General features: G+C 33.6%; 2 protein-coding genes across 3 annotated transcripts in view; one reads left to right on the plus strand and one right to left on the minus strand.

Annotated features, from left to right (window-relative positions):
- The window catches only part of LOC106118485 (histone lysine demethylase PHF8), a 10,945-nt gene extending 2,768 nt beyond the window's left edge, over nt 1-8,177 (minus strand). The window contains exons 1-19 of the mRNA XM_013313145.1: nt 8,071-8,177; nt 7,518-7,603; nt 6,370-6,552; nt 6,139-6,251; nt 5,756-5,892; nt 5,380-5,575; nt 4,858-4,953; nt 4,420-4,565; nt 3,811-3,982; nt 3,198-3,329; nt 2,986-3,105; nt 2,383-2,726; nt 1,869-2,101; nt 1,514-1,668; nt 1,299-1,421; nt 838-1,039; nt 486-588; nt 161-289; nt 4-46 (exon numbers count right to left, since the gene is read on the minus strand). Coding sequence (XP_013168599.1) covers nt 4-46; nt 161-289; nt 486-588; nt 838-1,039; nt 1,299-1,421; nt 1,514-1,668; nt 1,869-2,101; nt 2,383-2,726; nt 2,986-3,105; nt 3,198-3,329; nt 3,811-3,982; nt 4,420-4,565; nt 4,858-4,953; nt 5,380-5,575; nt 5,756-5,892; nt 6,139-6,251; nt 6,370-6,552; nt 7,518-7,603; nt 8,071-8,171 — 2,814 coding nt within the window. The 5' untranslated portion in view covers nt 8,172-8,177. The remainder of the gene's footprint in view (nt 1-3; nt 47-160; nt 290-485; nt 589-837; nt 1,040-1,298; nt 1,422-1,513; nt 1,669-1,868; nt 2,102-2,382; nt 2,727-2,985; nt 3,106-3,197; nt 3,330-3,810; nt 3,983-4,419; nt 4,566-4,857; nt 4,954-5,379; nt 5,576-5,755; nt 5,893-6,138; nt 6,252-6,369; nt 6,553-7,517; nt 7,604-8,070) is intronic.
- A 3,301-nt stretch (nt 8,178-11,478) lies between these two features.
- LOC106118729 (facilitated trehalose transporter Tret1) lies at nt 11,479-21,711 on the plus strand. 2 transcript variants are annotated; one of them, XM_013313477.1, is made up of 4 exons: nt 11,479-11,658; nt 19,720-19,768; nt 19,900-20,035; nt 20,288-21,711. In XM_013313477.1, the coding sequence occupies exons 2-4, from the start codon at nt 19,748-19,750 to the stop codon at nt 21,619-21,621; spliced, it is 1,491 nt and encodes a 496-aa protein (XP_013168931.1). In that variant the 5' UTR covers nt 11,479-11,658; nt 19,720-19,747; the 3' UTR covers nt 21,622-21,711. The 2 variants fall into 2 exon arrangements, with proteins under 2 accessions (XP_013168931.1, XP_013168930.1); XM_013313476.1 differs by lacking the exon at nt 11,479-11,658 and adding an exon at nt 17,476-17,686.
- Nucleotides 21,712-23,097: the final 1,386 nt, after the last annotated feature.

Here is a 23,097-nt window from a genome sequence, read left to right on the forward strand (position 1 = left end):
TACATCTATGTCGAATTTCATCAAGATCCGTTGAACAGTTCCAGAGCTACCTTCAAACATCCATCCATCCAAACATTCGCATTTATAACATTAGTAAGAAGTAAGATAGTAAGAAATATAAAGTTGAACAATGTATACTGATATGGTATATGGTCAGTACCTGTCGAGCCTGGTGTTGGTGTCAGCGGGCGCGCCTGCGGGCGGGGTGTCGCTGGCCAGGCCGAAGGTACGCGCGGGTGCAGCATACCGCTCACTAATGCTCAGCATGCCCGCCACTGCCGCATCCTCACTGTACAAGCATTATTAAATAAAGAAAACAATTTAACTAAGTACGTCTCATTGAGACGTGAGGCCAATGAGATAAAAAATGTAATTAGGTCAACTGGATTAGTATGCCTGATAGTCCAATGGGAACCACCAACATTTTAATACTGTTTTTTTAATATAACTTCTCTATGTAGTCATTATTGTTGAGTTAGACTCACGTAGCATTGCCGGGTTCCTCGGCCAGCACGGATGCCTGTATGAGAGATTCGATGCCGTTGGCTGGCGCCGGCCGCGAGCCGCGATACCCGCTGCTGTTGCTCACTGAACAAACATAAAACTCTCTTTATTGTATATATAATTAAGTGGCAGCATTCACAAGCCTTAATTATTTGACAAACTTATTTGACCCGGTGGGGTAAGTAAGACTTAATTACAACGGCGTGAAATCGTCCTCTGTCAATTATAGGGTTTTTCCTGTCATATGTTTTACCTATTTTCTGACAAGACAAACTGGAATAATAGCGCATTCTTACTTGCCCAGATAAATAAATCACAGATCTTGATTCGCACCTGGTACAGTATGTTGGGCAGGAGGTCGGTGTTTGGGGGGTGGTTTGCGTCGCCGGGGGGCGGGCGCGTCGTCAATAAAGAGATCGCCGTCCTCGTAGTCATATGTGCTGGAGACGCGCCGCCGCACCGCGCGCTCTGACCTGCGCACACTGGGGGTCCCCGCCGGTACAGGGCTGATCTCAGTTTTGGGGGTTTCTGTTACCTGGGATATAATTAATAAGTATATCAAATTATAGTAAACAGAATTCATAACGTTATTAAAGAAAAAAATGGTTTGTGAATTTGGTATATTTATAAAAGTTTGTCCATTTGATATTTTCTTACTATTATGTAAGTAAATACTATCTAGGATCTAACTTAAGATTACTATAAGCAATGTTAACATAATTTCCACTGACACTAGCTACACAGCACAGTCACGGCTAGTTGCTTAGTGGAAAAAGGTTTAAAAGTCAACTTACATAAGTAGTGGCGGCATACTGATGAGCAATGGCTGCATCATACGAGGGCAGAGGTGTGGTGGTGTGGTGCACCTGGGTCTGGTACGCCACTTGCTCAGCCGGCACCGTTGTGTATGTAGCAGTCTGAAACATAACCAGAAGCATATAAATTTATAGGTTACTAGAAAGAATTTACTAAATGTTGTCGAGTCTCTTTTGCATAAACTGGTATGTACCTGGTGTACGGGTACGGCGACTGTCTCGTCGTACCGGTGATACTCCGTGGCGTATGGCAGCTCCGCCTGGTACGCGAACTCGGGCTGGTACGAACCAGGCTTTGCCCCCTCGGAGTATTGGTAGTCTTGTTGGATGTCTTCCGCTGAGTACATTCCTTAAGCACAAGTAAAAAACAAACTGAATATTTTGTTTGAAACTCGTAACTTATAAAATGACTTTAAAACACTATTTCTTAAACAACGATAAATATTAGCTATTCATACATAAACATATCGCAATTTTTGTAACAAAATGATTAAAGGAATTATTGTAAAGACAAAAAAAAATTTGGAAATTACACTAAAAATTATTAACCTGGTCCATAATTCAGATCCTGTCCCTCAATCCTGATATTTGTCTGTAGATTTTCATTTGTGAACAGCAGCTGTTCTTCATGATAATCTCCGATATCCTTCTTAGATATGGTCCATTGCTGGAGAGGCTTCAGTGTGGTGCGGTCTGACCGGATGAGGTGGGACTTGAGGATGGAGTGCTCCGGCAGAGTATACGGAGGGGGAGCTTCCTCACGTGATGATGAAGGCGAATTACTGCTGGAGAAGATTTTAACCATAATTTCTACCACATTAGTAGTAACTAACGTCAGGTGACATTCAAAGAAGGTTATCGCCCGCGACCCCGTCCGCTCAGATTTAGAAAATAAATGTTTACTTACTATATGTTCTTTAAGATTATGTTTTACATATATGCAAAATCCATGCAGCCGTTCCAAAGATACCTTTTAACAAACATCCATACATCCAAACATTCGCATTTATAATATTAGTAAGATACTAAAATGTATGGAGGGAAATAACATTTTGTTAGTTACCTGATTTTAACTTTTAAAATTTTCTTATCTATCCTATCGACATATCCATTGTCTTGATAGCTATGTTCCTCATAATTCTGATAGGTAAATTTCTCTGGTATATCCTTATTTTCTAATATATACTTAGCGTCTGGTAAACTATTATATTTTACATCTGCAACATATCTCTCTTCGTACACTTCTTTATCAACATAGAACTTATCTGGGTAAACTTTATCATCATTAAACTCTCCATTTTGTCCCATATGCATTATTGGCTTAGGTAATGTTAATTTAAGAGATTTCTTCTGTGCTTGTTGTTTCTTTGTAGTTTTATTTGGTGAATTACTTTTAGGTTTGAAATCCTGAAATATAAAATAAGCCCATAAACACAAATTATTTTACTTCGCTATATTATAAACTGACAGAAATTAATTTTAAAAAAAAATGATTTAAAATAATTGTACAATTATTTAAAGTTGGACAACTTAGTCAAAATAACAATCATAATTCACAACTTTGTTTTGAACTATGTAGAAATAATACTTTTCAGGTAGTTCATAATCTGACTAACATCGTAAAATAATAAAGTTGTCAATTTATTGGTATTATAATTATTTTTACTTTATCTTTGTTGGCGCTCATAGTCCTCTTCTCCAAAGTCCTGAGCTCTTTAGAAAGTTCCCGTACAAGTTGTCCGGAGTTGAGACACTTTGGTACATTGTCCCGTTTAGCAGCGTCCGTCTGTTTTAGTAGTGAGCGAACAAGACAAAATTAATTATTTTATTATATATCTTTGAATTAATGTAAAAAGTATTCGATAATAGATAACACACCGCTTTCAAAGTATGCCACTCTTTGAGAGCAGCAGCAAGTATACGTGCGCCTCGCAGCAGCAGCGCGGGGGGCGGAGCACCCGGCCCCGGACCTGACGAGAACCCCAGCTCGCTCGGCGTGAACTCCTCGTCCTGGAATTCAGAATGGATAAATTAACTATTCCAAATTTAGATTGGAACTTTAAAAACAAGCACATAGATGGCGCTTTATACATTTTTGCAATTTCAATATGAGTTTTTTACATTTATAAATGAATATTTTAAAATATTATGACCAAGCACCATGATTTCATAGAATTCAACCAAGACTGACACCAAAGATTGTTTTTTCAAACCGGTTATATTCACTTAAAAACACGAGTTTCGCTGGTACTTAGTAAACTCTCATACAACGACATTAGTTAGAAATTTAGCAAGCGCACATCCGATGCATATATAAACAAACACTAACACCTAGAGGGGTTTATCTTACTAATATTATAAATTCGAAAATGACTTGATGAATATTTGTAAGAAGTTAACTCCAAAACAGCTATGGATATTGCTGAAATTTGTCACATATATAGAACATAGTCTGGAAGAGGACATTATAATTTTTTTGACAAATACATACCAGTGACTCCTCATTGTGTCGGCGGAGCAGCGCGAGGAAGTGCGCAGCGGCGTACCAGTGCATCGTCTCAAAGAGCGGGTACCGCAGCGTGGTGGGAGTCTCCGCGCGTCGCTCTAGCTCGTACGATCTGCAACAAAGCGGGCTCTCTACACCACTCTCGATCGAGTAGATCCTGAAAAGAGAATTAAATTAAACACATATTATATTTATTTATAAGTCAATGCAACCCAAACAGATATATACTTAGTTAGGTAAAAGTTAAAAGAAAATAAAAATAAATTAAATCACCAAAACCAACATGCATTTATGAGTTTATGGTATTGTTTTAGTTATATAAAGTTAGAAAACATAAAACTGTATAGAAATATTACAAGATAAGACCAGTGTTTTTTAAAGAAATCCATAAATACTAAATAAAACAATTTAAAATTAAGTTAAAAGAAACTTAATATTTTCAATATTTTCCATTGTAAAAATGCAGAAACATATTTAAATAAAATCCTAAATTGCTCTAATTCACTTAAAACCGTTGAAAAACACCAGTTTTATACCTAACAGGTTAGAAAGAGATAGGAATAGATAGAAGGAGAGAGTTGTGAGTCGACTCACTGCAGCTGCATCTCCACCGCATAAGAATGGAGGAAGTTCCCTCCAAAGACAAGAGAGTCACAAGGTGTGAGCACCGCATGGATCCAGCCAGCCGGGATGAAGAGTGTCTCTCCGGGACACACTTCTGCTGTACCGTACCATTCCACCTGGAATTTTAAAATCATACAGCTGCTAATAAAACTTACGCAATAAATTTTACTAATATTATAAATGCGCATGTTTAGATGGATGGATGTCTGATTAAAGGTATCTCCAGAATAGTTGCATGGATCTCGCTGAAATTTGGCATAGATGTAGAACATAGTCTGGAAGAACATAGAAGCAACTTATTATGTTTGTTTTTAATTCCGCGCAGATGGAGACGCGGGCGATAGCTAGTAAAGAAATAAACTTTCTAATTTTATTTCACATTAAGATGGTAATAGATAAAAGACTTACTGCATCACCAAAGAATCTTTCATTTTGTTGATTAGTCGGTGTCCACTGTTGGTACAGCGCCAGGTTTGTTGATGTTGGAGGTATCAAGTAGAATATCTGTTCAAAAAAAAAACAAATATAATTAAAAAAAAGAAGAAAATATAGCCTATGTAACCCTGAGATAATGGTAACTTCCTAACAGTGATAGAATTTTTCAAATTGCTTCAGTAGTTTCTAAGCCTATTTAATGCAATTAAACAAACAGTCAAATAATTCCTCCTTATAATATAATTATAGATAAAAGAAATAACTAATTAGAATGATTTTTTCATAAACTCCAACTCCTAATTCGGTCACTTATAGTTGGTTTAGTGTAAAAACTTACTAATATTATGCCAATGCCAATGTTTAGATACATGGCTGTTTTTTTGAAGGAATCTCCGGAACTGCTACATGGACTTTGTCGAAATTTGGCATAATGTTAATCTAATATTTAATTATAGTAAATAAACAAGTAAACTACTTTAACGAGCTCTTCCTTACCTTCCGTCCATGCAGAACATGATACCAAACGCTGGTGCCACCAAAATCAATGTGGAAATCTGTGTAGGAGCCTGCAGCAGACATGAGGCAGTACTTCTGTACACAGGGCTTCGGTGGTCGGTCTGATGTCGGCCAAACGCGCTCCGCCCAATCCAACGTGCGTGCTATAGAAGGCGGTTCCACTAGGGGAGCCATACTGGAAGAAAAAACCTTGAGTTTACTATCCGATTGGCAAAATTTAGTGATAAACAGTTCAAATAGTTGGATTTATTATATTTTCTATTATATCTCGTTTTAATAAGAAAATAAAAACTATTATTATAATTAATTTCAAGAAATAGTTTGATATAGTGTAATTTTTTATGAAAATACTCACTTGGTCTCGGAAAACTCTAAACTGAGAACATTTAGTACTTTCTCATCCCGATGTTCGGGAGGACTTTCAAAGTAATCCACAAAGTCTCCCAGAGGCATACGCATTGTACTTTGCTTCCTCACATCAATTACCTCCACCTGTAAATATAACTATGTTTTATATCAACAACAGAGGGGCAAACAGATATATTTTAAAAAAGTCTATGAAGAAAATATGCTTAGACAAACATATGAACTAATTTCTCGCTTAAAATATTGAAGTCGGTTTATTACATCAAGACTGTCTTTTTATAGTAAAAAGTTGAAAAATACTATGAAATGTAATATTAATCATCAAATTATTATGAAATTTACTATTTTTAACTACAAAAACATGATATATACCTCTAGTTGTGCACCACAAAACCTGAGCACCGATCTGACTGTGAATGTAGCAGGGTTGGGCACTTTGATGTCTAGACCCTCGGGTGTATGGAATATCACTGGCCTGGTGAAACCTGTTAACCAAAACTAGGCTAAAATATGTATTTTAAAAAATCAAGCTATAAATAAAAAATAGAGATAAAAAAGATAGATTTTAGGAATATTTTATATCTTATTCTTAAACATTCATACCATTATCTTTGATGAATTCCTCTGTAAACTGGTGACCTCTCATCCGCTGCAGTGCAGCAGGGGCAGGGCGCAGAGGCCTTGCAGCCAATGCCCGCACCCATGCTGGAGACCCAACCTGGGAAGGCCGAGTCTCCGCACCCAACTCGTATCGATCCGCTCTGTGGTTGTTTGTTGGGATCTTTACTGAAATTTATTTTAGACAATGAAATCTTTCATAATATGACTTTCCGAATAAATAACAAACATTACTTATTATTGAAGGAAAACAATCATAATTTTATGTAAAAGGTTCCATATTACAAGGATTATATTTAATTATGACACAACAACACTTGTTTACACATCAATCTTACTAATATTATAAATGTGAGAAAAGTTTAGATTTAGGGATGGATGGATGTTTGTTTGAAGGTATCTTCAGAACGGCTCAATGGATTTTGATGAAATTTGGTACACATTTAGTAATGGTCTGAAAAAACACATAGGCTACTTTAGAACCTTTTTTAATTCTGAGCGGTCAGACTCGCAGGCTAGTTTATCAGTAAAATCAGGTAAATAAAAACAAACATAGAAAAGCCTTTCCACTGTAATATGGAAAGGTTTTCTTTAACAAATCACTGATAGTATCTGAGTATTATACATAAAATTCAATTTAAAATTATAACAAAGTTTATTTTTCATAGTGTAAAAGCAATAAAATCAATTTTCTTTACATTGTATTGCATACATGTTATTTTGTGTAAGATGAAATTGTTAATTTCATACAGTTTTATTGAAAACAACTGTTTAAGAATTGATAAAGTTAAACATATGGCTATATTATGACAAAATTGCATAATAAAATGAGAAGTGTAAGTTTTAATAATTTTGCATTGTAATTTCTCCTCTTATATAGTCAGAAATAAAATAATACATCAAAGAAAATACTTTAATGCTATAGCTACATTCCTATATATTTGTGTTTAGCTTTTATATTGAGCATAAATTTTAAACTATGAATTAGTGTTTAGAATGGTGATAAGAATAACCATTGACATATTCAATAATTAACCTTTCACCGGAGGGATGCAGTAATATACTATCTATTTGTACATAACTTGCATAATTGAAAACACTAAACAGATGAAATATATAAAAAAATTACTTACACACAGAGGGTCCGTAAGTTTGGGCGCATTTTGGACAATGGTACTTGTCTATATCGTCCGAATGATATATCTTTACATCCACACAACTGAAATTAAATATTCATAAACTAAGCATCAACTGTGTTATGAAATTAACCCATGTATGCAAAATATTTCGATAAAAGTTAAGATATAATTAGGAAAATGGATATTTATTTGTGTTTGATAGAATAATTCAATGAACCGCAAACAGAATATATCAAAAGGTGTCTCTCAAAACGAGTAAAAGACAAAATAAAAATAAGCCCTTTGTAAAATCCATGGTGACCACACATGTAAACAAAAAAATAAAACATTGGAACTCAAATTACACTGATGAAATATAACAAACAGCCTATTCCGGCAATAGATTGATAGTGTATACTGAATTACAGTAAATAAATAATAATAAATTTCACTAAAACAATCACGACTAATATGATGGCCGAACAGCAAGGTGTCTTTCATGTTAAAACCACTTTTTCTCACATACAACGAGAGTTTAACTGAAAACTTAATATCGTTAAGATATTACCTTCCATGGAACCACTCACGGCAACAGTCACATTCTATCATAAACTGTCCAATGTTATACGGCTGACCACACAAACAATAGGTTTCCTTCGATGACGCCATTTTAATGGCGAATAGACAAACTTGTGTTTTCTTCTCCACGTCGCTTTGGGGTTACCAGTTCAAAAATTTAATTATAATTTCTAACTATAGACAAGAAAATTGTGACGAGTTTCCGGCAACATAAAATTGTGTAATAATTCGTCTGTTGTTAAAATTGGGTCGATGCGCGGACTTTGTACGAGGGCATCGGACCTCAGTATATGTTACATCGTATTTATTAAATGGTAAATTTGTCATAAAAGAAAAACATGTGTTTATCTTACATCTATTATATACATAATACCTTAGATAATCATATATCTAAAACTGTTCGGAGAAACCTTATTTTCTATCGTATGAGGGAAGAATAAAATTTTACTCAAATACTGTACAAAGGGTGAAACGCCTGTAACAAATTTCACTATACTTTCAGTACAATTTGTTTGCTATTCATATTCTGGTTTGGAACTTTAGCATCAACTCAGATATAACCGAGACTTACGTTATTTATGATATGGAGAAGACAATTATTTCTTTATGATGTAAATTCAAATATTCTACGTTAAAGTCCATCTAATCAATTGATTTTTTTTCGTTACTACAATATTCGTCAACCGAACCATGCTAAGGCATACTCAACCAGGCCAAAATATATTATACAAAAGTAATCTTAAAGTTAAATGAACTTTAAAACTCAATACTTCCTGGTTATTTTTTGTATTTCGATTCTTTTTTAATGTGATTCCGGGAAAATTGAACATTACTACAAAGGATTGTGTTTTTATAGTAACTGCGATTTGGTCAATTGGTACTCAACACAATTAAATGTAAATTCGGTGCGCAAGAATAAAAACCAATTCGCGCGTGAACAAGCAGTTTAATAATTGGATTCAGTAGCTTTATGACCGTGGGTTATTGAGACTAAAATCTCCGTTTAAAGCATATTGTTATCTCTGTAAAAGATATAAAAAGATTTTGGTTTAATAAACCCATGGTAAGTAATTTTATTGAAAAAAATATTCGAATTATAATAAAACGTTTTGTTTTTAGAGATCCTTCTATACGTCACAAGATGGCACTGTTCTCACTCTGTATAATTCGCGCGCAAAATAAATTAAAAGTAATAATTAAAAAAAAAATAGATGTTCAACATTGTTTTTGTTGTAATTCAGATTAACTAAAAACAAATAAACTTCTCTTGGTCATTTCGATTTTTCTTAAAATTGCAGAAATTATTTAAACAGCTTAAGAATCTCTAAAAGCAGAAAAGACAATTGTTGTCTATTGAATTTGAATTGCTGTAAGCATTAAAAATGGTTGACGTAACTTCATGGTTATTTTTTTAAATAAAAACTTCAATTCTTTTTTTATGCTTTATCAATTAGAGGTTTGTGTGAAAAATAATTATAATTCAATAATAAACGAATCCATTATTCGCTTGTTTTATTAAATACCTAAAAATATATTAGGACTTAGGACATTTAGAGAATTAACGGAGACTTGAATAGACCGTAAAGAAAAATAAAACATGCGGTCATTAATTGCAATTATTGGTTTCCATTGTTGTAGGAATTTAATTCTAGGTCAAGTTCGAACAAACCCAGTTCCCACATAACTAGCTAGCTACTAGCTTTAATATTTAAATCGAAATAGACTTTTAAATTGGCTGAATATGACTAAAACGTTGAAAAAAATATTAGTTACAAATTGTGTTCACTTGACTGGAACAAAGTCGAGTCACGTTGTTTTTTGTTATAAAGTTGTACTCTGTTCTAAAATATTATGACTAATAATTTACACGCCTGTAACTCAAAGGGGTAAGCAGAGATTAAAGTTACGTAAAAAAGAGTATTGTTAAGTAATGTTTAATCATAAAATTAACGTTCACTTGATTTCAACATGTGTAAATGTGGTATGTAAACGCAATTTGTAAACGAATTAAACCAAAATATTTGTATCAATTAAGGCTCAAATTACGTAAAAAGACCTTGTCTAGATGAATCATTGCTTCAATTGTTTACATCATCAAACAAAATTAACAATTGTAATCTTTTCGAAGTGCTTTATTCTTAGACAAAATATTAGGAAACTAAGACCAAACGTGGGCAGGCCTCCCGCAAGATGGACCGATGACCTGGTCAAGGTTGCGGGAGCATCCTGGATGCAGGTAGCACAGGACCGGTCATCGTGGCGACCTTTAGGGAAGGCCTATGCTCAACAGTGGATGACTCAGGGCTGACAAGAAGAAGACCAAAGGTTTAGTAATAAAGCTATAGTCTGTTAGTTTATACTACAGCCTAACCAAGAATATAATATAAAAATCCCAGCTTCGGCGTGCTTGAATCGGCTTCTTTATTACATCACATTCTAATACGCGTAAAGAAATTAGTTTCATATTTTTCCAGTATAATGGCGAGGTGTTTCTCGTCAGGCTACAGATTTTCTATTTCATAATCCTGGGAAGCATCGTATTTAGCTCATCTAACGTCAATTACCCATCTAATCTTATATTTACCAACTTTCTGACTACAAAAACATTATATTGATTACAATGTAAATACAACCTTTTCCAAATGGCTTTAAGAGTGATTTTTAATTGGCAGTATCTCTGTGCTAAACTCGCAAATCATAAAAGTTATGTCACACGCTCAGTGTTGTGCAAAACGTCGGCTTGCACAACACGTCGACGACAAACAGACCCATCGTTGTGCATGTGGATATATAGTGATGGTTAATCGTTCATTCAGTTATCGACAGGGAAAACAACAACTTCTGAGTATTTCTATGACAATATGTTACCTAACAAAACTGATTCTTTTATATAACATGATTCTGCAAAGTTGAAATTTTATAAAAAAACTTACCTGCTAAATTGCCTTCCCCTGAATGTGACCGTCATCCCAAAATCTCTGCTTTCCTTTCTGTTCTATGTAAAAAAAAATTGAGAGCCTCCTTATCGATCTTTTAACCGTTGGGATTCATTTTACCTTGTATTATATTATATTTAAAATAATATCGAACTAGTAGTCGCCCGCGATTAAGTCAGCGTGGAATTTAAAAAAAAACTTAATAAACACCATATGTTTTCTTCCAGACTATGTTCTATAACTAAGTAAAATTTCAGCGAAATCTACGCAGTCGTTCTGGAGATACCATCAAACAAACAAACATCCATCCATCTAAACATTCACATTTATAATGTTATATATATTTATAAGATATATTTTAGTGTGAAGTGTGTAATTTAAAGAAAAAAGCATGCGTAACGCATACGACACTAGTGGCAAAGATTTCGCAACTCCGATGCATCGAGTGGCCAGTCATTCGCCGTCGCGGGAGAAATCGACCGTCGACACTTTCCCCGCACTAGTGGACGTTTTAAAAAAAAATATAGATAAAAAAATAACTTCCGTGTTCGTGTGTTTATAGTTTTATTGTGTTCACGTATTTGTCATATTGATTAGAAAATGTAAATTGGCTTTTTTTTTGTAGTATTCTGTCATATTTGGTAAGTTTATGTGATGTTAAGTTTTTTATGAATTAGATTTCTCATAAAATAATATTTATATTTCTTTTCTTAATTTACAAGGCAATATACATACTTCAAACTTATAAAAGTAGCATGCGCAAACGCATAAATAACTACGATTTTTTTAACATGACAACCGTCTTCACTATGACCTATTTTGAAGCAAGAAAACCTATATGTTTTGTTTATTTCTTAATTAACAAAACACCTCTATAAGTTAAATAAAATAAAACTAAAAACCTGATTATTTTCATCGTAAAGGAACATAATTGCAATATTTTATACAGTTATTATTAAAAAAAACGTCTCGTTCACCTAATGATCTTGAATTTATTACCAAATTAGCTGTCCGCGACTACGTCTATGCAGAATTAAAAAAAACTTAATTAGTAGTCTATGTGTTCTTCCAGACTATGTTCTACATGTGTGCCAAATTTCATTGAGATTCATTCAGTAGTTCTGGAGATACTATTAAACAAACATCCATCCATCCAACCATCTAAACATTCGCATTTATAATATAAGTAAGAAGTAAGATTATTTTTATTCCCCTCTCAGTTACTTGACATAAGCTATGATCGAAAACGTGTGACATTTATGGTTCAAAGTCAGACTTTCTTTTACGTAAGTAGAACAAGGGCGAAGGAAGCCTGAGTGGCGTAATAATTATCCTTTGATTCACCATTTTAATGATTGTGAATGAAAATATTTTTATTTTATCATTATAAACAATTTGCAATTGTATTTAATCACGTGGGAGCTCATCCCTACTATCCGTATTCCGTTATAATCCTTGCTAATAATATGCGGAAATAACTCTGTCTGTCCGTTTCTTTTTTGCACCAAAACAACTGAACCGATTTAAATGTAATTTGGTACACATCTGTGTACTTTAAGACATTAATAATTGGAATCCTTTGGCGCGCTTTCATTACAATGTGAAGTGTCAGAATGATTAGTGAGAGGACATAAACGTCGACATTTTAGTAAGGCTAGTTTTGCGCCACACCGGCATAGTGTCGGATTTTCTTCCTAACTGTACCTAATTTTTATTTAAATCTGTTCTGTATACTCGAGACTATCTAGGCTAGAGCACAAGGAAAGGATAGAGGATACTTTTTAACGTGAAAATAGTTTGTAAGAGGTTGATAAGGTTGGAAATTGAAGTGGATTTATATAGTTAGATGTTGAAACTTATTTTTCTAGTTGTTAATATGATATAAAGGTGAAAAATAACTATAGTGAATACGTGATGAAAGTTTGTATTAGAATATGTTTAGGTTTATGTGATTGTTTTGGAAGTTTATTAATTTTGTTGTAGGGTTTATTAGTTTAAGTAAAACAATTAGCTTAAATAATTAAAATGCTATACAAAGACACTTAATTTGTAAGTTAGAGAAAACGTATGTTTTCGGGATTTTCATTTCATATTGATACGTAGATACATAACGAATGTTTTATATTACGTATGAAATTTTATTATCATACTATCTAGTCTATGTCTATCTAGATTTGTCTAACTATCTATCTAGATTGTTAAAATGGTGTAATACTAAGGTAAGGAGCGTCGGTGGCTCAGGAGTCAAGCACTTGACTTGCAATCTGCAGGTCCTGGGTTCGAATCCCGCCATGTAACAATGTGTTTTTCGATTTACGATTTACATATGTACATTTATCCGACGTTCTTACGGTTAAGGAAAACATCGTGATGCAACCTGCACATATCTGAGAAGAAATTCAAAGATTATGTGTGAAGTCAACCAACCCGCACTTTGCCAGCGTGGTTGACTATGGCCTAATCACCCTTAACTTAGTGTAGGCTCCGAGCCCCTCGGTGGGGACGTACAGTGAGCTGATGATGATGATGAATACTTAGGTTGCTATAAGGTCAATGATCTTAAAAATACAAAATAAAATATTTTATTATAATATCATAAATGAAATGAGCCGGTTCAGTTAATAGCTAATAACATGGACGTAGGATTCTTAATTATAAATGTCGTAATAATAAATAATATCACAAATATCTATTTTGACACGATTTAAAAAACTAATTAAATAAAAGAAATAACAAATTCATTTTGTTCATTCTGAATTGCCGCCATGTTTTTTTTTAAATGGCAACATCTATATTTTTTGGCAGGATATTGTACTTTTCTGTTTTTTCGTTAAACAAAATTATATTATATAATAATATAAATTAAGTATAGAAAATTAAGAAAATACATTTATTAAGCTTTTATTTATGAAAAATAAATGCTAATTTTAATAAAATAACAGTCATACTTACATTGTCCCTTCATAGTGAAATCTATTTATGTATAAAAATCAATTTCTGTTCGTTAATCTCGCTAAAACTCGAGAACGGCTGTACGGAATTATCTTATCTCGGTCTTGAAATGTTCGTGGAGATCTAGGGAAGGTTTAAAAGGTGAGAAACATTCCTAACTAATTAACTAATACTAACTAATTAAGTAATTTTTCATTCCACGCGGACGGAGTTGCGAGCGACAGCTAGTCATTTATATTTTGCAGATAATAAACTCAACTTCGTATAAAGAGTTCATTGACCCTGTGATGAATAATTTCTCCGGACAGCACCACACCTTCTCGGAAGCACTTCCGATGTATAACTCATGGTCTTCGACTGTTAATTTACTGTCTGCTTATCATATGATGGGATGAATAATAACATCCTGTATATCTATATATCATTAAAAAGGTTATAATTAAACACACTTTATAAAAGACTAGCTGTCGCCCGCGACTCCGTCCGCGTGGATATATAAAATCCACATCACATCCATCTAAACATTCGCATTTATAATATTAGCACGTTAAATAAAAAGCAGTTCTTCAAGGCATAAATTCGAAAAAAAAAAAATATGAATAAATAGTATCCTATGTCCGTCTCCTGGCTCTAAGCTACCTCCTCACCAATTTTCAGACATATCGGTAAAGCCGTTCTTAAGTTATAAATAGTGTAACTAACACGAATTTCTTTTATATATAATCCTCTTAGTATTTTTCATATTGTCTTGGCTTGAAATAAACTTTAGTTTTGTAAACACGTGTTGGAAAATTTCACATTGAATAATAAGTTGATTGTGCAAAATTGCTATTTTATAATAATAATATCAAATTGGATGTCACACGCGTCATATAGTTGTAGGTTAATGTCCGACATCACGTCTTCGTGAAGTGAAATATAAAAAATATAAATATGCTTTATTCATATTACTGCTAACTCATGTATTTTTTTAATCATTTACATTATATTATTTGAATTCATATTAACTTTGACATGTTGCATTAACTATATGTTGTCCGCGAGTCTGTCGGTGCGGAATTAAGAAAGATATCTTAACAAGGAGCCTATGTATTCCAGACTATATTCTACATCTGTGCCAAATTTCATCAAGATCTATTGAGCCGTTACGTAGACACCTTCAAACAAACATTAATTTAAACTTTTGCGTTTAACATATTAGTAAAGTTAGAAAAATATACATTTGTTACTAACAAAAGACTTCAACGCATGTTAAAATTATAAAACAAAATTGCCAAACTTGATTTGAAAAATAAAACTACCAAACTAAAGGTTAAAAGTATAATATAAAATTAAAAAAAAAACAAAAATCCTATTTCTCTTTTTCAATGTATAAGTCCGTATCCAAAACAACTGATTATTATTATAATGCAAAATAAAACGATTCAACTATTTTCAATAAACTTAGATTTTAAGTTTGATAAGATTGAATCGGTTATGAATTAGATTTAATGATAAAAATAATGCGCATTAATGATTCATAATTATTGTATTTATCATTAATTAATGATGAGCAAGTTGTTACGAGGTGACGACTTTATGTCCTCCAGACGCTTCAACTGCATTTGCATGTTGCAAGAATCTTACTTATCTCACTAATTACTAATATTATAAATGCGACTTGGGGTCCTTCAAGAGCGTATCACCATCTCAAAGGCCGGCAACGCAACTGAGGTTCCTCTGGTATTGCTGCTGTCCATGGGCGTCGTTGAACACCTTGGTGTTCCCGCTGCTCGTTTGCCCCCTTCTGTTATAAAAAAAAAGATGTAGAATTTAGTTGGATGAACATATAGGCTACTCATTATGTTATTTTTAAATTCCGCGCGGACGTTGTCACAGGCGATCTCATGAAAACTACTTAGGTACTTAGAAATATAATGAGCTGACGATGAATGAGAAAATACAAGTATTGTAACTACTAGTGGTATAGTCAAATACGAGGTTCACAGAATATATTTATAATATATAGAATCAAATAAAAATATAGTAGATGATATATAATGTAAAATAAAAAATAAAATAAAGTATATAACACTTGAATAGACCAGTAACATTACAAAGCACGAAGTTGCATGTTTTACATAATAATAACGTAATTAACCACATTTTTCCATTGTTATTTTGCATTGTGATATAAAGATTAAGAACAATTATAGAATCGAGTATACAAAGATTGTATTTAACAAATAGCTGTCGCCCGCGACTCCGTCCGCGTGGTATTAATAAAAAACTTAATTAGTAGCCTATGTGTTCTTCCAGACTATATTCTATATATATGCCAAATTTCCCAAAGATCCGTTAAGTCGTTCTGGAGATATCTTCAAACAAAGAGACTTCCATACATCTAAACATTCGCATTTATAATATTAGTAAGATATATGTACAGATGATAAAATGTTTTGACACAAGTTTTCGACAGTGTAAGCTGACTATTACTTTTCACGTTTAGAACTCAAAATTAAACGGATGTTAATTTTATTGTCCACAGATGACGTAATTATTTTTTTCCCAAATAAATTGTTGTTTGTTTTCATATTTTAAAAAAATAGAGAAGAATTTATGTACGTAATGAAGTGAAAAGTGATTAAACAACATTAATTCAATGTAATCAAGTAAAGATGTCGTCTTGACATATTGTTTAATATTTATAGTTTTTCAATTTGTCTGTTAACAACAATAAAAGAAATATTTTCCACAAATAGACTTAATTAACTGGTATTTTAAATATAAATATTATTTATATACAATAATTTTAATCTTAGAGACGACTAAGATAGTTATTAAAAAAAACAAAGAACAATTGATTGATTTAGTGTCTAAAACACATAAACATATAAGAGAAAATAAAGATTTATTTATTTAATGGAAGACCAACAGCCATTTTGACAAATTAAGTACAATAATAGCTAGTATATATTCTATAAAACAAGTAGCTGACGCCCGCGACTCTGTCCGCGCGCGATAATAAAATTACTTTATTAGTAGTCTATGCGTTCCAGACTATGTTCTACATCCATGCCAAATTTCGAAGAGATCCATTGAGCCATTCCGGAGATATCTTCAAACAAACGTCCATCCATCCATCCAAACATTCGCATTTATATTAGTGATATAAGATATTAGTAAAAAGTATAAACAGTAAGATATAAGTAAATCGAATTTCTAAACGGCTTACCTAAGCCCAGGTTACAATAGTTGCGAGGCGCCAGGACCTTAAGGCGACACGCAAACTTTTTTTCTGGGCGCTCAATATGCTTAAAACGCTTTCCAAGACCTGAACAAAATAATATCGTAAAAACAACAAAGCGTTGTTTAGATATTGAAAATTGAAAAGAGCTGTTCTATCTTTCATTAATACCATTTGTAGGGAATAAGGAAGAAAATTATAGTTAATTAAATTAAAAGGTATTAACTATATTTTAATATTACGTGTACTAATGCGGCGTTCTGATTGCTTTTGATTTATTTCCTCGTTCGTTCGAAATATTAACCCGCGCTTTTTAGATCGGCCATTTTGTTTTCAAGGTCAACACCGAGGGATATAACAATGTCGTCTGTAAGTATTAGGTTTAGTCTGTGCCCAACGCCCGTTTCGTGGTCGACAGAAAATGAAAAATTGTGTCCTAAAATAACTAATTTAAATTAGTGATATATTTTGTGGAAGTGCTATTTTATATGGTAAATTTTTATTCATATTTTAAAATATTTTTTTAACAAAAAATGATAAATAAAATTCACCCCTACTTAAAATATATACAGGATGTAAAGAAAATAATGAAGGAAAATAGAAGTGCGTTTTGTTTTTTTTATGACAAAAATATTACGTCAATATCTTAGTAAAATATAAATTAAAAAAGTGTAATATTTTCCTAGTTACAAATTTTGTCTATTTAGTTTTCAACTGCATTTTCGAAGGCCTGAAAACTTTAACGTAAAATAGGATAAAAGACCTTGGTTGAAATTAGTAAATGCAGTTACTTCCTACTTTACCATTGTACTTGAGTCGAGTTCAAGTTGATTCTTGCATTTATTTCCTCACTTAGAAGTACTGGAACTATTGTATATAATAGTGAGTTTTCATCGTAGAAACATTTGTATAAAACATATTGCTATCTCGGTTTTTTCAAAGCAAACGAGTAGGATAACGTGATGTTTTTGTAAGGTATGTGAGAAGACAAATCTATAGTAATATTATAAAGAGGAAAGATTTAATTGTTTGTTTGTATTGCATAGGCTCCGAAACTGAACCGATTTAAGCAATTCTATCACTATTTGGAAGCTACACTATTCCAGAGTGATATAGGCTATATGTTTTTTTTTAATTCCGCGCGGACTAAGTCGTGGGCAATTGCAAGTTATATTTGCGGTTCGTCGTATTTGTTCCCATGTGCAAACACGCCATTAAACAAGTTTCGTGGTTTAGCAAAATTTCTCCGCCGCTAGTAACGGACGGAACGGTATTTAATGTTTGACAATCGGATTTTAGTACGGTATGCTACTAATATTATAAATGCGAATGTTTAGATAGATGGATGTTAGCTTGAAGATATCTCTGGAACAGCTAAACAGATCGCGATGATTTGGCGTACATATAGATTTGTCTAGAAGAACACATAGGATACTAGTTATGTTTTTTAATTCCGTGCGGACGGAGTCGCGGGCGACAGTTAGTACATAATTTATGCAGAATTTACGTAACTACGTCTATTTGAACACAATATTGAATATTTGATTTTCTGGACAACTTGATTCGATATATTTGTTCTGTCCCAAAGATATTTAAGATATTCATATATCAATAGACGAAACATTACGAAACAAAATAAACGGTTAAAAAAACTACGACTGGTAGAGTTTCGGTTGTTTAAGGCACTTCGTACACAAGACAACTCAAATCGTGGAAAATACATTGGTTTGGCGGGAATCGCGTGCGCGCGTACTATTAGTTAAACGTAGACGCGCGTCGTTTATTGGGTCAGTACTATCGGTTGGCATTGATTTTCTACGCCATTTTAAAAATCGCAACGATTTTAAGACAGTTTTAGAGCGACTGGACTGTCTTTTGTGATGACGAGCAGAAATGTTGGCGACTCGCGTTGTATGCGAACCTTTAACATCGTATCGCGTAAATCCGTTAACGAAAAAAAACCGACGGGTTTCAAAAGGGTTGGATTGAGTAGTCTAGTGCAGCAAAAATGTTTTTGTCACACCTTTTCATTTCATAATATTCATAAATAATTTTATACAGGTTTATAAGAAAGTAAGACGGCCATGTTGTAATGTGCAGTGCTCCATTTAGTTATTCCATGTCAGTCCGCCCTTAGTTACAATTCAGTACGGCGTATACAATGCATGATGAAACTTATTCGTGCACTGTATTTTATGAACTCACTTCTGTTATATTTGTAATAACTATCATATGACGAGTTGAATATCTTACTGTGGGTTTCTGAGACTGAAAACCTCGATTAAAACATATTACTATCTCTGTTTAACCAAGGATGAAAGATAGGGATGACGATATGTTTTGTATTGAGATTTTGGTCTGGGAAAACAACGGTTAATTAAACGTTGCAATATCTTTAGGTATAAAAAAATCTAGTTTTTATAGCTTAGCCACAATAACAAAGAACAAACTAATTAAGTTGTTAAAAAGTGTACTTAAGTACGTGTCATGATTTATGTAATAACGATTCTAATTGCAATTACAGGTGCAGCACTACATGAAGGGCCAACGAAATGAAGCCGTTCATTAAACAGGTAAGCAATCCAGGTTAGATTGTTAGCTAAATTTATCTGACATGCGTTTAAAGTGCGAGTTGCTAGGTATTTGATATGACAATATATATCTTTGCCCTCCGGTCTTAACATTAAAACAATGTTGTTTGCAGGCGTTCGTGGTATCCGGCGCGGCGCTGAACATCGCAGGTCACGGCTGCGCCCATGGTTTTCCCGCCGTGCTGTTCGCACAGCTGAAGGCTGACGGTGGACCTGTCACACTTACCGACCATGATACTTCCTGGATAGGTAAGCTGCGTCTACTTCATACTGAACTCTTGGTGTTATAATCAAAAAAAGAAGTAAAAAATATGTCGTCTTTTACCAGCCAGTGATATGACGAGATTTCCTCAATACACAGAGTTATTTAGTTCTTACTTCTAGAGGTCATTGTTTGAAATTCGAACTTTTGTGTCATTTTTTTCCAAACTTTTTTACACAAATACTGTTAAGTCTGTTACTTATTTAATAGAAGACTAATAAATTATTTCTCAATTCCAGCATCCGTTGTGGGGGTGATGGGCATCGTAGGCAACTTTATATCTCCAATCCTGATGACGAAGTTCGGTCGACAGAAGGCTCACCTCATCAGTACCGTACCAGCCCTTCTCGGCTGGATTGTCTTCGTCATCGGCAACACTGTTCCAGCTTTTATTCTTGCCAGATTGTTACATGGACTCGCATTAGGCTTACGAACTCCATTAGCAGCTATATTAGTTGCCGAATACACAGAGCCGAAGTATCGAGGAGCATTCCTTGGAACTTTTGCAATATCTTTAGGTTTAGGAATTTTATTATCACATGTCTGGGGCGCACATTTAACATGGAAAATGACGTCTGTTGTATGTTCTATGTTCCCCTTAATAGCGATGACTATAATAAGTCTATCGCCTGAATCTTCAAGTTGGTTAGTTTCGAAAGGAAAGTTCGATGAAGCTAGAAAAGCATTCGTTTGGGTTAGAGGCAATGGAGAAGCGGAGAAGCAAGAATTGGAAGCATTAATTAAAGCTCAGGAAAGAGAACAAACACTTGAACATAATACAATTAAAGTTATGAAGAAATTTAGATGGAAGAATATAATTAGATCAATTATAAATCCATTGAAGACAGTGTTGAAGATATTTAAGAAGAAAGAATTTTATAAGCCGTCTATAATAGCTATAAGTATGTTGATAGTGTTTGAGTTTGGTGGAGCGCATATGGTGCCTGCGTACGGGAATTTGATCCTCCAGGCTGTACTGGATAAGAAAGAACTGAGTGACGTCACATGGCAATTTACTGTGATAGATTTATTAAGAACAATATGCGCTTTGTTAGCTATATTTTTATTAAAGAACTTTAAACGTAGAACGATATTATTTACAAGTGGAGTTATGACTGTGTTTTCTTTGAGTGCTGTATCAGTTTTTATGTATTTAAGAAATGCTGGTATTTTTGCTGATGGTTGGGTATTGGATGTGATACCTATGGGTCTGATGATTTTGTATACATTGTCTTTCTGTTTAGGGTTAGTTCCATTGAACTGGGTGATATGTGGGGAAGTGTTTCCTTTAGCTTATAGAAGTCTGGGATCAACTTTGTCTACGTCATTTTTGACTCCATCTTTTGTAGTATCTATGAAGACTGCTCCTCATTTGTATTCTTCTATTGGAGTGGAGGGAGCATTTTTAGTGTATTCAGCAACTTTGACTGTCTGTTTGTTAATAATGTACGCGTTGTTGCCTGAAACAAAAGATCGAACATTGCAGGATATAGAAGAAAGTTTCAAAGGTAAAAAGATTTGTGATGTAGAAACGCAACTAAGTCTTATTAATAAGGAAAATGTAACAAATTAAGTTACTATTCAAGTATTAACTTTAGTGAGAGTAGTTAAGTATACGAATGTATTTTTATAAATTTAAGTTATACTTAAGAATGTACAAAGAACAAATAAATGATATTATAGTTTGTAATTTAATTATTATTCCTTAATACTTACAGTAGGTTTTTAAGACCAAAATTCCTGTTTTGTCAAAAATAATGACAAGGATGACGATATGTTTCATACAGAGATTTTAGTCTCAGAAACCATCGGTTAATAGACGAAAATTAATACCGCAAGTAGAGTATTAGAAGAGTTGCCATCATACGGTCATAGAGTAATAAAATATTTCTAATATTATAAACGCGAATGTTTAGATGCATGGATGTTTGTTTAAAGGTATCTCCGGAACGACCGAACGGATTTTGATGAAATTCGGCATGCATGTAGAATATAGTCTGAAAGAACACATTGGCTACTAATTAAGTTTTTTTTTAGGGTTCCGTACCTCATAGTAGAAAAACGGAACCCTTAAGGATCACTTTGTTGTCCGTCCGTTCGTCTGTCAAGTCCCTTGTTTTTAATTCTGCGCGGCCGGAGTCGCGGACTATAGCTTGTTAAGTAATAAAAACAGATAACTAAGGCATATAAATGGAAACTAGATACGAAAATCATACGTACATACATTTTGAAGGAAACAATACTATTAATTGAATGTCTTATTTCTATAGTAAAAGTTCTTTAAATTTTTTTAGTATGGCAACATTTCTATAACATGAAAATTACGTAGCTTAAACAAAATATTATCATTAACTTCAGCCTTGTTCTGTATTTAATGAGTACCACAGTAAATAGACATTTATTTATGGCTTTTAAAGACATTGCAACCTTTTGAATAACAACCTTCAACGTCTCTGTAATTATATGAAGTTTTTAAAATGAGTATATTCTTGAACTAATGACGTATTCATACCTTTTACTTGAATAGTCGATCATTTTTATTTCCACAGAAGAATGATTATGTTCCAGTAAAAGTTTTTGAGATCTAAATAGGTCGAAAAATAGATATTTTTGTAACGAAATGATTTACATAATGTACAAGTTTAAAATGACAATAGATATATTTTTTAAAGTAACGTATTTTTGGCGCCATAACGTCTTTTAAATAAATAAACGCGCGCTGCACGCACGAAAAAGTACGACTCACTGTCACGTTCCGCAAGAGCCAAGAGCTGGAATAACACAAAGGATACTTACTAAGTTTTTTTTAAATTCCGCAGGGTCATGGGCAAAGGCTAGTTCGATTCATAAAAGTATGCAATTTATCATTAACGTTTTCTTATGACGTTGCTACGTTAAACTAACGTCTGCAAACTGACTTTACAGACAACATTACTTACTTACTCCGCTGGCGAATCGACCCAAAGTGGGACTTGGCCTCCGACACAAGAGATCGCCAAAGTCGCCAGTCTTGTGCCTTCTCGTGCCAGTCCATCGCTTGCAGCTCCCG

This window comes from Papilio xuthus, unplaced genomic scaffold, assembly GCF_000836235.2.
Source record: "Papilio xuthus unplaced genomic scaffold, Pxut_1.1 DF827570.1, whole genome shotgun sequence".
Taxonomy (NCBI): Eukaryota; Metazoa; Arthropoda; class Insecta; order Lepidoptera; family Papilionidae; genus Papilio; species Papilio xuthus.